At 44.2% G+C, this 13,638-nt stretch overlaps 5 protein-coding genes across 5 annotated transcripts; 3 read left to right on the plus strand and 2 right to left on the minus strand.

The window, feature by feature from the left end:
* Positions 1-12: 12 nt before the first annotated feature.
* On the plus strand, positions 13-660 carry GLAREA_00975 (SNARE-like protein; the record flags this gene model as incomplete). Its single annotated transcript, XM_008085733.1, has 1 exon — positions 13-660. One exon carries the CDS (start codon positions 13-15, stop codon positions 658-660), a length of 648 nt encoding a protein of 215 aa, XP_008083924.1.
* A 2,607-nt stretch (positions 661-3,267) lies between these two features.
* GLAREA_00976 (uncharacterized protein) lies at positions 3,268-3,957 on the plus strand (the record flags this gene model as incomplete). The annotated part of the gene is made up of 1 exon (XM_008085734.1): positions 3,268-3,957. The coding sequence occupies one exon, from the start codon at positions 3,268-3,270 to the stop codon at positions 3,955-3,957; it is 690 nt and encodes a 229-aa protein (XP_008083925.1).
* A 902-nt stretch (positions 3,958-4,859) lies between these two features.
* GLAREA_00977 (FAD/NAD(P)-binding protein) lies at positions 4,860-7,513 on the minus strand (the record flags this gene model as incomplete). The annotated part of the gene is made up of 5 exons (XM_008085735.1): positions 4,860-6,246; positions 6,324-6,962; positions 7,009-7,154; positions 7,201-7,412; positions 7,465-7,513. 5 exons carry the CDS (start codon positions 7,511-7,513, stop codon positions 4,860-4,862), a joined length of 2,433 nt encoding a protein of 810 aa, XP_008083926.1.
* A 2,573-nt stretch (positions 7,514-10,086) lies between these two features.
* Positions 10,087-10,572, minus strand: GLAREA_00978 (uncharacterized protein; the record flags this gene model as incomplete). Its single annotated transcript, XM_008085736.1, has 1 exon — positions 10,087-10,572. The coding sequence occupies one exon, from the start codon at positions 10,570-10,572 to the stop codon at positions 10,087-10,089; it is 486 nt and encodes a 161-aa protein (XP_008083927.1).
* Positions 10,573-12,044: 1,472 nt separating this feature from the next.
* GLAREA_00979 (WW) lies at positions 12,045-13,631 on the plus strand (the record flags this gene model as incomplete). The annotated part of the gene is made up of 1 exon (XM_008085737.1): positions 12,045-13,631. One exon carries the CDS (start codon positions 12,045-12,047, stop codon positions 13,629-13,631), a length of 1,587 nt encoding a protein of 528 aa, XP_008083928.1.
* Between the last annotated feature and the right edge of the window lie 7 nt (positions 13,632-13,638).

Consider the following 13,638-nt stretch of genomic DNA (forward strand, 5'->3'; position numbering starts at 1 on the left):
CATACACACAACATGATCAAATCCACGCAGATCGCCCGGCTCGATGGCCTCATGCTCTGCGCCTCGGTTGACGACTCCGCGACAGAGTCCAGTCTCTCTGAAATAAAATCCCAAGTCAAGATGATCATCCGCAAATTACGACACAACGCCGAACCACAAGCCTCCATCGAGAGCGGGCAACACACAATCCACTACCTCATCTCCGCCAACATAATCTACATCTGCATATCCGAAAAATCATACCCGCGGAAGCTCGCATTCACATATCTCTCCGACATCTCGACGGAATTCAGTAATACATATCCCAGCCAGCAGGTTATGAGCACGATACTCAGACCGTATGCGTTTATGGAGTTTGATACGTTTATCTCGCGGACGAAGGCTACGTATGAGGATAGTCGCGCGACGCAGAATTTGGATAAGCTGAATGATGAGCTGAGGGATGTTACCAAGGTTATGACGAAGAATATTGAGGATTTGCTGTATAGAGGGGATAGTCTGGAGAGGATGGGCGATATGAGTAGTCGGCTGAGAGAGGATAGTAAGAAGTATAGAAAGGCGGCTGTGAGGATTAATTGGGAGTTGTTGTTGAAACAGTATGGACCGCTGGGGGGGTTAGGGCTGTTTATTTTGGTTTTTATCTGGTGGAGGTTCTTCTGAGGCTGTAGTTGGGGTGGTAGGAGAGGAGATACCGGTGCTTGGGGATTTGAAATATCAAAACCTGCATCGAACGGATGGAGATGGATGGGATACACATGAAATTGTGTTAACTACTTTGTACAAATGATTCCCCTAATTTACTTTCGGACTCCGAACACAAAACCATAATCGCGAGGAGATTCTGCGATTTCCAGTCTTCAAAGTACAAGTTTGCCACGCTCACGGGACTATAGCACTGTGTTGCAAGTCAGATGGGACACCTCCGACAGAACAACGATTCTCTGCCCAAAAGGCTATGATTGCTCAATTTACTTGAGTGAATATACAATGATGTCTCTTATAGCAAAGGATAAATCTACTTTTAGGTAAGGAGTGTTGCAAAGTGGTTTCTGACATTATTATACTTGGTGGGTGTCCCGTCGCTCTTGCAACACACTGGTGCTCTACCTGATCCAAATAGTCATTACGCGTCCTACATCATAGTCGGTTGGCTTTCGATTCCAGTCATCAACATGAACTCCACAGCCTGACGAACCAGCATTTTCTTTTTAGTCCGGCAGAAGGAACCTGATTGACTAGACTGATCAATAAGATGGACATACCTTCTTCACTATTTGATAAGTAAGCTAACTCGAAATCCCATATGATAGAAAACGCCTGAGAGTAATCTCTTCCATGTTTATGTAAGTCGCCTAGATATGAGGACGGTTCTGGGTTTCTGCCTTGGAGACTTCACATCGAGTTATGTGCTGTTTATGGTACCCAAGAATCACCGGTGTGTGCTTAACCATGGCAAGATGACGAAGAAGATTGTTGGAGTTAGAATTTAGCATCTTCTCTTCGTCGTCAAAAACATACTATTGCGGTCTAGAGTAGTAAGTCTGAAGTCCTTCCGTCAAGATGCTATTAGCACTTTCTTGTTCATTACAGTATTTCTTTCTAGGCTACATGGAGGCGTGGGTTTCAAACATAAGATATGGTCAGCCAATATTTGCCGTGCGGGAGTTGAGTTTGATCAAATGACTCTATGATATGTATGAAACATAGCGGCTATTTGGTTAGTTGTCGGTTTGGGACTTGAGGGTTGGTGTTGGTGTTGGAGGATCATAGACCGTTGAAGAAATGTGCGGAGGGTGTGGTGGTACACATCAATGATATTATTTTCGTGACATCGCTCAAATGAGTAATCAGTATATTTGGGTCTGTGTGATATAAATAGTTATTCCGTTCTTGAAAATCGGCTGGTTTTTAGGTGATGGAGGAGAATAGAGACAACTGAGACCGAAAGTGTGATAGAGGTTTATGACTCGCTTCATTGGTATATACACAGAAAGGTCACATCAAAAGCGGACTTAACTAATGATATCCTTGATCAAAGTCGCTCTCGAACAGATTCTAGTATAGTAAGTCGGTCATTCGTCACGTGAGATGACCCCCTTTATACCAGCAGAATAATAAGAAGCTTAAAAGCCAGCCCACTACAGAAATGACAACCCGAGTTAGACAATCCGAAGGAGCTTTCGCTTTTAAAAACAGTCATGCCCACCAATGCCATTTTGTAGACGTGGGGGAAAAGTGTTTCGAACACTACTTTTCATTTAATTCTCGCTTATTCATAGGGAATGAAATATCCAAACAAAATAAGGTAACAGTGTCGTAACGTTGGGTAAATAATGCGGTAGTTGTATTTTGACTGGTAAACAAGACATGAGCGAACACACGATGAAACGTATATAGTATCAACTTTCTACATTTCAGATAATCTGGCAAAGATGACTTAGCAGCGATACGATACACTGAGTTCATGTGATCAACCATTTGACCACCAAAACATTGTTCTTCTTATCTGGACCAAGTAAAAGGCCTGATTTCGGTGCACTAAGTTGGATTTCAAAAAGTGACTGTTTTCTATTGAGTTGGTTTGGGATGGAGAACGCTGTACTTTGAGTCATCTGACCCTCTGGAGAAATACAAAACATGTAGTCATATATCTGATATACACTCTTAATGTTATCGTTCGTAATTTATCGAGCGTTGGCGTAGGTAATAATTTTAACAGATACGGGCAAAACAATGGATGCACTTAAGAAGTCTTGTTACAATCTCACAGTAGGGCATTAAACAAACTGAAGCGCTGTTGTACCTGTAAACTGTGCGTAAATTATATATTCATCCCTAAAGATTCATGAGCCTGTGTAACGATAACATATGCTATTATTCGACGTGGGGGTGACCACTTGTTCAACAAGTGTGATCCCTCAGCAACTCCTTGTGGCAGTCTTGGTTAGGATATCGTATCAGATACAAAATTATACTCGGTGACTGTAAATGGATGGTATATGTCGGGTTTGATAAACAATAGCTTGTGTATAAATACAAGAGACCGTCCCTTCACTTTTCTTTTCTTTCTTCTTTCCTCACCCATCCTCACCTCTCCCCATCTCCCTTCTCCAACAGTACTTGCAACGCATTTCTAGCGCCATCGCTTGACTATTAGTCGTTCAAGTACTGAAAATATCCACACTCCTTCGTTTCCTCATCCATGTAAGTTGATCTCCCCATCTGGATAATTCTTTTCTTAGCACTCACACTATTTAGTAACTTGCAATGGGTTCCAACTTCGACACCAGACCATGGGCTTCCAGATCCGAGACACGATTCTCAACCCCAAGATCAGAATCAATCCGCTCGTCTAGATCTCACTCTAAAGAACCGGAAGAGTTCAGTTTCCGATCTCGAGATGCCACTCAGGGCTCAGAACATGGATCCCGAAATTCCAGACTCGGCTCACGATTAGGATCATTGCGATCAGGAGGTTTTCGAACCGCATCAAGCTCTGGAAGACCAAGAACCTCATCAAGACACGTTTCTTTCAACGCACAGCCAAACTACCCGGAAACTCTACGTCCCCAAGATTCCGCCTCAAACTCCCGAATCGGCCTACAAAGCGAACATCCGCAATCGTTATCTGGCAGCCAGAGAACGATTCGGCAAGGCCCACAACGTGCATACTCTCAACTTAGAGACCCCAGCGTGATGGCCCCTGTATTTGAGGATATGCCAATGACTCTGTGCAGCAAGCCAAATGGCAGTAGCAGAGGCTTCTTCACTGAGTTTGAGCCATTTGAGGGAAGTGTTGTTACGAGACATGGAGGGAATAACTTGGTTAGGGGTTGTGGTAGGGGCAAGACAACTACATTCACCGTTACTTTCGAACACTCCGAGACTGTTGGTGGAGAGTGTGGCATGAGAAGCTATCACGATCATGACTGTCCTTTTCATGATCATTTCGTTTAGGATGCGCCGTGGTCACTTGGAGAAGATCAGCTGCAAGAAGGAGGGTTTGCGATTCTTCTTATCTCGTTTGTCAGTAATTGGAGGGGAGACACTATTTCTTTAACACACTCATTTAGACCTTCAGTATTTATTTTACTAGATTGGATTACGACATACCTGGAAAACGACGAGTACTTCTTTCTTTTTCTCTTTGATTACAGCTATTTTGGACGCAACTCCTAATGGATAAACAAATTGAATATGCGGAGGATCATTATAAGGGAAGCCAGAACGGCAATATTGGACACAATAGAGATCATAGTTTTAACATACCTTCAATTCATTTTAAATGCAGCTATTAATGGATACCAACTTAAATATTTGATGGAAGGAACACAGATACTTGCGTAAGCTAAAAGATTTGAGCTCCTAAATTTTATTCACTAGTGCATCACAAGACTGACCAGAGACTCTTCTAACGTTTTGATGCCGGAAACCGACTTTCTTTACAATTCTAACTATTTGTATTTATATTTATACTTTGTAGTAGAGGTAATGTTGTGTATTTACCCAAAAGATTAGGTATTGGTAGCTGGCGGAGGACAAAATAAGTGTCAGTCACCTACTCAGCAATCTTGGACTAAATGATAAGCCGACCTCGAAGAGAGCTTAATAAATCTTATTTACTGAAAATTATTGACGGAATAGTAATAATGGTTTAAGTTAATCCACTAAATATACTATATTTCGTCAACTTAATCGAAGAAATATTATGTTTCGACCGCCACTCATTTTGTCCTCCGCGAGGGGTAGATAGTGCTTAGATGTTTCACTTAGGTGAGACTGTTTTCTCAGATTTAGAGAGTGAATATAATCTTCCTATTCCTTCAGCGCTTCATTCCCCTTGTTCTTCGTCACCAGATCTAAACCGGCAGAGCCAAAATCAACTCCGCAGCCCTCTCACTCGCCGTAACAATCAACGCAGAAGGGTTTGTAGTGACCTGGCCCGGGAAGATGCTAGCATCCGCCACAAAAATATTATCGGTACCATACACCTTAGTGTTAGTGTCAACAACACTAGTACCGCCAGTCAATCCACTATCAGTACCCAGTTTCGCAGTACCCATCCAATGATTAGCACGTCGCGAGCCTACATTTGCGTATGAGAGCTCGACGGACTTCAGGTAATCAGCACCGGAAACACCTGGAGCTGGAAGGTTCCAAGTCAGACCAGGGACTTTAGACAGGATGGCTACCATGTTGTCGATAGCTTGTGCGCATGCAGCAAGATCGTTGGGGTCACCGTATGGAATGGTGGAGACAAGCATATTGAGACCTTTCTGGATGGTGGTTCGACCCTTGGAGACCTCACCACGACCGAGGTAGAGCGAGAGAGTCATGGAGATACCGTTAGGAATTCTGTTGGAACCTTCGACTCGGGCTTGCCATTGCATGCTTCTTACTTTGCCGTCTGGACCAGTGATTTCTTCCCACATGATTGGATTGATATTTGGCGCAGCCTGTGCGAGAGGACCGCTACGCGATGAAAGGTAAAGATCTTTATCACTTGGTATAGGGGTAAGCCATGCTGCAGGCCAGTCGTAATAGCTGACGTTCTGGTGCGAAATCACAGTGTCGGTATTTAGATGATCGTTCAAGTTGTAGCCGACTGGGAGGTTGATCCAGTCTTTTTCTGCTATCATCTTGTCGCCGTCACTACTACCCTTAACGACTTGAAGTTGATCGGTTGGGCCAATGCCACTTCTGAACAGAAGCTTGGGAGTACCGAATGCGCCTGCGGACAAGACAACACGACCTTTGGGTGCAAGCTTTACCGTTCCAACACGACCACCGTTATTAAATGCGACGACATCCAGGCCAGTGGCATGACCGCCATCACGTTGGATTCTTTCAACACTGGTGTTGAGCCACATGTGGAAGTTGCTTCTTCCATTGGCCGTGACAAGATAAGTAGCCATAGGACCTCCTCTCTCACCACCCGAGAACATGTGAGGCGCATGGGCGAAAGTGCGATTCTTTTCTGAAGGAGCATCGTTTGCTGTGACGTATTTCCATCCTGCGTTGGCTAGACCATCTGCGATAACGTCGTAGCCAGATTGGAGATATCTTTGACCATCCATAGATGGATGATCAGTCCCAGGAATACGAGAGAAGACTCTCTCTGTTGCACCTGCCATGTCTGATGATTTCCATCCAGCTGGGAAATTTTCATCCCAATCCATTGGGTTTGGCTTCCACCAGAGACCTGCATTGACTGCGGTTCCACCACCGAGTGTGCAGCCGGCCATCCTAATGACAAATGAGTTAGCATACACAATACTTAAATTCTATCACTCAATTGAGCTTCTAAGACAGGTAGAACTTACTGATCAGTATCGGTACACACAACACCAGCAGTTCCACCGTTCCAGATTCGATTGCACTCTCCTGGAATATCAAACCAAGTCAAGTTCGTCCCATCCAACCAATGATTTTCGGGCCTCAAAGTTCCACCCCATCGACCACTAGATGCAAATCCCTTCTCGATAAGCAAGACTGATGCTCCAGACTGAGAAAGCTTATCAGCCATAGGAATACCACCGGCTCCAGCACCGACGACGATATAATCATAAGCATCACCTGTTGGAACAGGAATAGACGATATTGTTGCAGTAGCGGTTGTGGTTCCTGTGGCGATTGGACCCGTGGCTGTCTTGGTAGCCCAGTCCGAATAGGAAACATGTGTTGCAGATTGAACTTGAATCACAAACTCTCCCATGCCGTTGTTATGTTGTTCAAAATCTGAAAGTGGGTTCTTAGGATCTGTTGGTGGGACATATGCTTGAGCCCAGCCCTGGAGAAAGGTTCCTTTGCTGGTCGAAGCATTGAAAGAGTCTTGGGCAGGATCATCGAAGAGAAGACAGTTCTGACATCTGTAAACTAAAGTCCAATGAGTTTCGTTTACATTGGAATAAATCTGTGTCAGATTTGCACTTCCGCGGTAAGGAACTGGGTATTGATAGGCCCTATACGAGTAAGCAGGAGTCTTTCGAAATTGTTCAAATAACCTACGGAGAATATCGGAATGAGGTTGCGATTTGATTCTCATTTCCTGTTGGCCATGCAAGAAGCATAAGATGATTTGGCATTCCTGCCGAGTAATCATCACCATGAACAATACCACTCCAGCCTCCTTGGCCAGTTGGAGTAGAACCAATCTAGAAAGTCAGTTTATTTCTACCAAAGATAGAGTGATGAGCTTACAATGAGACCAATGTACTCATGCGTGTCTCTGCTCAACGCATCTGGTGGCAATGCAACTCCAAAGGTAAATCCTCCCCATGAAACCGTAGAGAACTCGCCATCTCCGGTGATGGTGCCGTTGGTCTCTTCGCTTGCAAAGAAAGTGATGCCAGTGACAGGTTCGGTGTAAATACCATGTGAAGCAAAATCTTGAGCAACAATTGCGTTTAAAGCTGTTTTTGATTAGCAAGGTTGGAATTGGTCAATTGACTATATTCGACTTACAGGAAAGGCCAATTGCCAAAACCCCCCCAAGAAAGCTTGAAGTCTTCATTTTTTTCAAAAGCCCCACTAAGGATCGAGTTTCGTTTGAGCTGTCGAAGTCAACATAAAAAGTGCGAATTGAATGGTTTTACAGTAAGACCTAGCCCCCCAACTGCATAACAACCCCATGGCACTGGGATGACTGACAAATAAAACCCACAACAGCTTGTAAGCCGCATAAAGAAACAATGCGGGGAACAGCATTATAACGTGAAAGTAATATATCCAAAATTCAGGCTCAGGGGCGGCTACTACCCCACACTCCGGATAATCCCTCGATTGGGCACTATTCTCCATTATGCACGAAGCACAAGGGCAACACATGATACCGGTAAATACACGACATATTGCTCGGCTCCAGAATCCTATCGGCAGATCCGATTTCGCGCAAAAAGCATATATGTCTGTTCATGAATTTTACTTGTGACTTGGATTGTTGTCAATGGGTAGATTCTTATGGGTCAGGGATAATCTTCATTTAATGATGAAGAGCGCCTCTTTATGTCGAAGGATTGCTCTTCAGCTTCAAGATTAGCCAAAGAAATTAGAGAGTTGAGAAACATTGGCTTACGAAGCCACATATTGGAATGTGAATTTCTAACCTGTGAACTTGAATCCCCTCATCAGTTTCTAGATTGCTTTATTTTGCCGTTGGCTCTTGCAATATTCGGCCCATTTCAATTCTCCGAGATACACTTCTGACCACTTCATCCTGTGAATGTTAATATGAAAGATCTGTCGCGGATGCGAAACCTGCCCCATAGAGCTCTAGCTCGCGATGGGCAAAATATCGAGTAGTCGGAACACGATATTTCTTCGATTAAGTTGACGAAATATCGTAATTTAGTGGATCAACTTAGAACAATATGACACATTCCGTTAATTATTTTGAGCAAATAAGCATTTTGAACACTGTTCGAAGTCGACTTATTTAGTGTAAATATTAGGGGCTTAGTAACTGACATCTTTTGTCCTCCGCGAGTCTAGTAAAGGAGAATTTGCCTAGATCATAGTATTCTTAATTCTATTATAGCAGTATGCATCGAAAGAATTAGAAGACGTACAAAAGCCTATAGTACTTCGAATTCGAAATACTGGAAAATCGTATGTGCCTCTTTTCCGTGCAGTTTAAGATATGCGAGAACGTCGCCCAGTATGGGATTTGGTTCATTAGTGTAAAAGACGTGACAAGACCATATCGAGCGACAATTTTGAGACGTGCCATCTCCTAAAATTCGGGACTGACAGCTTACCCTCCGAGGAACGAAGATATATTGTTCTGATTCTGCCAGAGGTCGACGATTTGGGGGGGTCCACGCTTGAGTGTCTTCTGCAAATGTTGATAATGGTTATACAGTACTAGAATGCATTCTTTACGTTGATCCGCCTGGTTCGTATTCTTATTAACTGAGAGAGTAGCAGGTTCGTCTCTTTCTCCTGTTGTTGTTGTGTTTGTAATTCCACTTGTAAAGCTCGAAAGGAGATTGGTGCACGGGTCAAAAAGAAGCCACGTGACAACCCCGAAGTGAATTTTGTCATGAGCTTCCACGCGGCTTTTGCTCCTTTCTTGACTAAAGAACCTGAAAGTTAAACAACTTTGAAACAATTCTAAAAGTTTCATTGATCAGTCGGTTGGGACTAGAGTGGCACATCATATGATATCCAGAAGTTGTCTATGGAAAATACCTCCCACCACTACATTCGTTAGGCTTCGCGGCCTCCGTCCACAGCGGCTCGGTTAACACCAGCGAAGATTCAACCGAGAAGATGGATTAAGTGGGTAATGTTATTCCATTCTTATGAGAACCATTTTACGACTAGTGACAAGCTCGCAAGTACCTGGCATACTGACGACTAGTAGTCTTGTTCGCTCCATTCATCAAAATTGACTCCTTCCTCAGCTAGTCATCCACTGTTGATGGATACCGTGGAAAGCCTAGGATGAAGCTAAGACGAGCTTCCAAAGCAAATCTCCTTTCTCTCTCTACAAACTAAAGCATAATACTTAATCTCTGCTGCTAATCTTTCATTTTTCATTTGACCCGCTTCACAAGGTAACTTGTAGTCAGCCATAACTAGTGATGACCGTACAGAGCTAACTGCATAATAGATTCAGCCACCAGAAGTTGACATTGAAGCTGGCTTGACCCGCGGGCCCCATTCGTTCCAATCGTGTCCGAACCTCCTACTTTGCCAATCCTCTGCCAGAAGTCACACCAAATTCCCGATGGCTCTGTCGCAATATAAATACGAGAAGTTCTACATGATCACCTGCAACAGTCAAATTGAATGATCATGGCGTCGTAGCAGCGCTTGTACACAACTGCATATTCAGTGTTGACGGTTGATGAAAGGACATCCTGGTTTGAGAGAAGTCGTAATTCCGTTTGCCGGCTCTTGATCTCCCCGTCGATGTGTTCCTAACACGTCGTTGATATTTTGTTTGTTCAATGTATGTACAATCATTGAGCTCGACCGCACTTTGTGTTTACCAATTTGATTATTCAATCAACTTAATTATTCACAAGTGCTCAGTTTAGTTTATCAGAGAGTTAAAATCCTTTTGATAAGAAGTACGAGACTTCATCTCCAGTCAAATTTGGCCTTCTTCACTTGAAAGACGGAGGCTACCTCTCCTCTGTGGAACTGAATCGGTTGTGGAGATGACGGCTGATCTGCAAACGGGACGAAGTGGGATTGTGCTTTCCAGTCTTCGGCTTCAGGCCCTTGCCCAAGCTTCTTCCAAATAGTGATTGCAAATTTTATTTTGCAACTATTATCGTGCTCAAAATCAACCTTGTATTCAGTTCGACAGTATCGACATTGTTGAAGTTCCGAGGAGATATCCCACGAGATCTTCTCTATATTAGAACTGGTGTCGCAATTTAGTAATATTGACCACTTCTCCTCAGCTGACAGAGGATACGATGTTTTGATGCGGAGACTGGCGGACCGGCCTGTTTCTTCGAGTTCGAGATGCGGGGCATATCCAAGTGAATATACCCCATTGCTCGACACCTGTACATGTGCCACCGACAGATTCGCGTTTGCAAGTGAATAGGGAGCCATTTTGAACTCGACATTCTGCCTTTGTGGTTACGACCAAGGTACCCCGGCGGTGCGTGGGGAAAACATTTCTTGTTAGAAGAGTCAAAAGCTGGCGAGTTCGAGCATCACAACCAAACAGTTGGTAATGCTTCATCACCATCTTGAAAATAGTGGTGCTGAAATTTATGAGAATGTACGATGTAACCATTGCCTCTCTATCATTGGAGAGACAATCCGGCTCGACCGCTACTGGCAAAAATCGCTGACCACTATTGGTGTATTTCCAAGCATCTCGTATCCTGTGAAGCCTTTTGCAAGAATCACAAACGATGTGGTTCTGAAGATCATGTTCTGTAAGTTCCAAGAACAAAAGTTTCTGGTAAGACGAGGTCGCTAGGTTTTCAAGGTGCTGAGTTCCGATCAAGAGGTAAATGTGTCGACAAGAGAGAGAAAATGATGCGGCTGATTCGGCGGGTAGGTAGTTGGCAATCTGCAGCAGCAGCTCTGTTGGGAGCTTGGCCAAAAGCGAGTTTTCTGCTGCATTTGGCCTCCGATATCCAGAAAAGCGTTTAATTCTTTGTCGAACGAGGGCGAGTTTCCTAAGGTAATTCATTTTGAAATTAATTAAGATGTTACAAGACATTACTGTAAAAAAAAAAAAGCGAAACTATTGAGACTTAATAGAATTGAGGTGTAGAACGATCTAGGCTAGCTAGTATGATCACATGGTTGGGTTATGTCATTCCATGATTGAATAGCACTACTTCGACCGAAAGTTTGGTACGCCAACTCCCTCGGTGCGAGAAAGCTGCAAAAAGTCGGCCGGTTTTTAACGGGTGTTATATCGTCGAGGCGCAAGAACTTGGCGCCAAACTACGTGACAATTCCCCCATGCCATTTTTGACATAAGCACACCAGTGGATTGCAAGTCTGACGGGACACCTTATTCGACAAAAAACTACACTCTGTCAATTCCGCTGTAATTACTCATTTCAGTTGATTTAACATATAAAGGTGTCTCTATGAAAAAAATTGCCTCTTAGACGAAGGAGCGTTGGAAATCGCTTTTCTGACGTTGTTATACTTAAATGGCTGTCCCGTCAGTTTTGCAATGCACTGGTGGCTTGTGGTTATTTCCATACTAAAGAACATGAAACTCAAAGGGCCTCCAGACAGTCCAATAGTCTTATTAATTTAGGGGCTACGAGTAGATTAATATTTATCATAATGTTCATAAGATAAATATAGACATATTACACTACTACTTCTTTCGTCGTACTCGAGCGGCTGAACCGTCCTTAATGAACACCGCACCAATGGGAACACATATTCCTCGATAATGGCATGCAAGGCTTCAGCAGGCGTTATCTTCAGCTGAACATGGGAGACAAGTGCTACCAACCTCCTACATTGGGCAAACATAATCCGCAATTCTTTTCTCGCCTGAATATTCGCTGGATCGGTTACCACGATTTTGATATGTGAGACCAATTATGGTTCCATATCAACCTCTTGACTCGGCCAACGGGGAGATTCGTCTCCTCGATGTACATCCAGCTAAGAATCAAGATGCGGCTCTTGTGTGCAAACTTCGACATGCATATCTTTCAAACAACCCGGACTACGAATGCCTATCATACGTCTGGGGCAGAGAAGAAGGCGGTACCGATATCGATCTCGACCAAACGGCTTTTCGCGTTTTTGAGAATTGTGAAGCTGCTCTCAGAAACCTGAGACAACCCAAACGCGTCCGAACACTTTGGATTGATGCAATCTGCATCAACCAGAGAGATAATGATGAGAAGGGCGCTCAAGTTCGTCGCATGGAGGATATATATCGGCAGGCTCGACAAGTCTGTATATGGCTTGGCGAACTTACTGATGGAAGTATCGTAGGCGTCAAGTCAATCCAAAAGAAGTTGACAACCGGTTACTACTTGTGGAAAGTCGACCGAAAGTTTGGTAAGCCTACACTTCCGGTGCGAGAAAGCCTCAAAAACTCGATCAGTCTACAAAACCGATCTAGTCTTGTCGCGGCACAAGAATTTGGCGAGATCAACGAGCTTCTCGATCGTCCATGGTTCACGCGAGTGTGGATTATGCAAGAAGCAATATTGGCTCGAAAACTGGTCCTCATATGCGGTTCGGAGACAATAGACTGGCATGATGTTGGGTCGAAAATCAAAACCAGCTTCATGGCTATAAACTTTCCAAAATGCTTTGGGCTGAAAGTAAACCCTTGGGATTTATTTTGCGATGAAACATACCAGAAGATATGTCACTTCCGACATGAATGGGAGTCAGGTGGCCGAAATGCTAGTTTGTACCAGCTCTTATACGATTACCGTCATCTGGATTGCAAGATGCCCCAGGATCGGATATACGGTTTTCTGGGTCTTGCTCCAATGGCTAAGGATTTGGGCTTCGAACCGAATTACAATTTGGAGCCAGCGACGGTGTTTACTTCCTTTGCCAGGACTGTCATTGAAAAAGCCAGGTCCCTCGATGTCCTACACTGTGTCAGGGAGTGGAGAAGCTCGGGGGCCGTATTTGAGCAAAGTCCAGCATATGCCTATAGCTTGCTTGACCAGTCGCGTTACCATGACTTGTATGCTCTCATCAAGGATGCGCCAGAGCATCCACTCAGAAGAGGTTGGGCAAGGCTGCCTCCTGGCTGGGAAAGAATACAAGACGAAGGACAAACATGCTACTTCCGTAATCATAACGATGGAACCTACCAAGAACAGAGCCCACTGGAAGGCAAGGAACCTGTTCAAGCGCGATATTATGCTGAGCAGAAGATCCTACCAAGGGGGTGGATCAAGAATTGGAACAATGTCGGTCAGGCCAAAGTGATGTTTGCACCAGACTCCCTTACAATCGATTATCACAGCAAACAGTTGAAGCGTCTTGAGAAACACGGCTTAGACAGCTTGCCATCTTGGGTACCAAACTGGGAGGCAAGAACCGAGCACGACCCAACTCCATTGCTCGATTGGGCGGATGCATCGCCTCGATATTGGGCTTCGGGGAATATTCAAGCCGTAACCATAGCACACGAAGAAGATCCGAACATCTAAGGATTAG

Source organism: Glarea lozoyensis, assembly GCF_000409485.1.
Source record: "Glarea lozoyensis ATCC 20868 chromosome Unknown GLAREA3, whole genome shotgun sequence".
NCBI classification, from domain to species: Eukaryota; Fungi; Ascomycota; class Leotiomycetes; order Helotiales; family Helotiaceae; genus Glarea; species Glarea lozoyensis.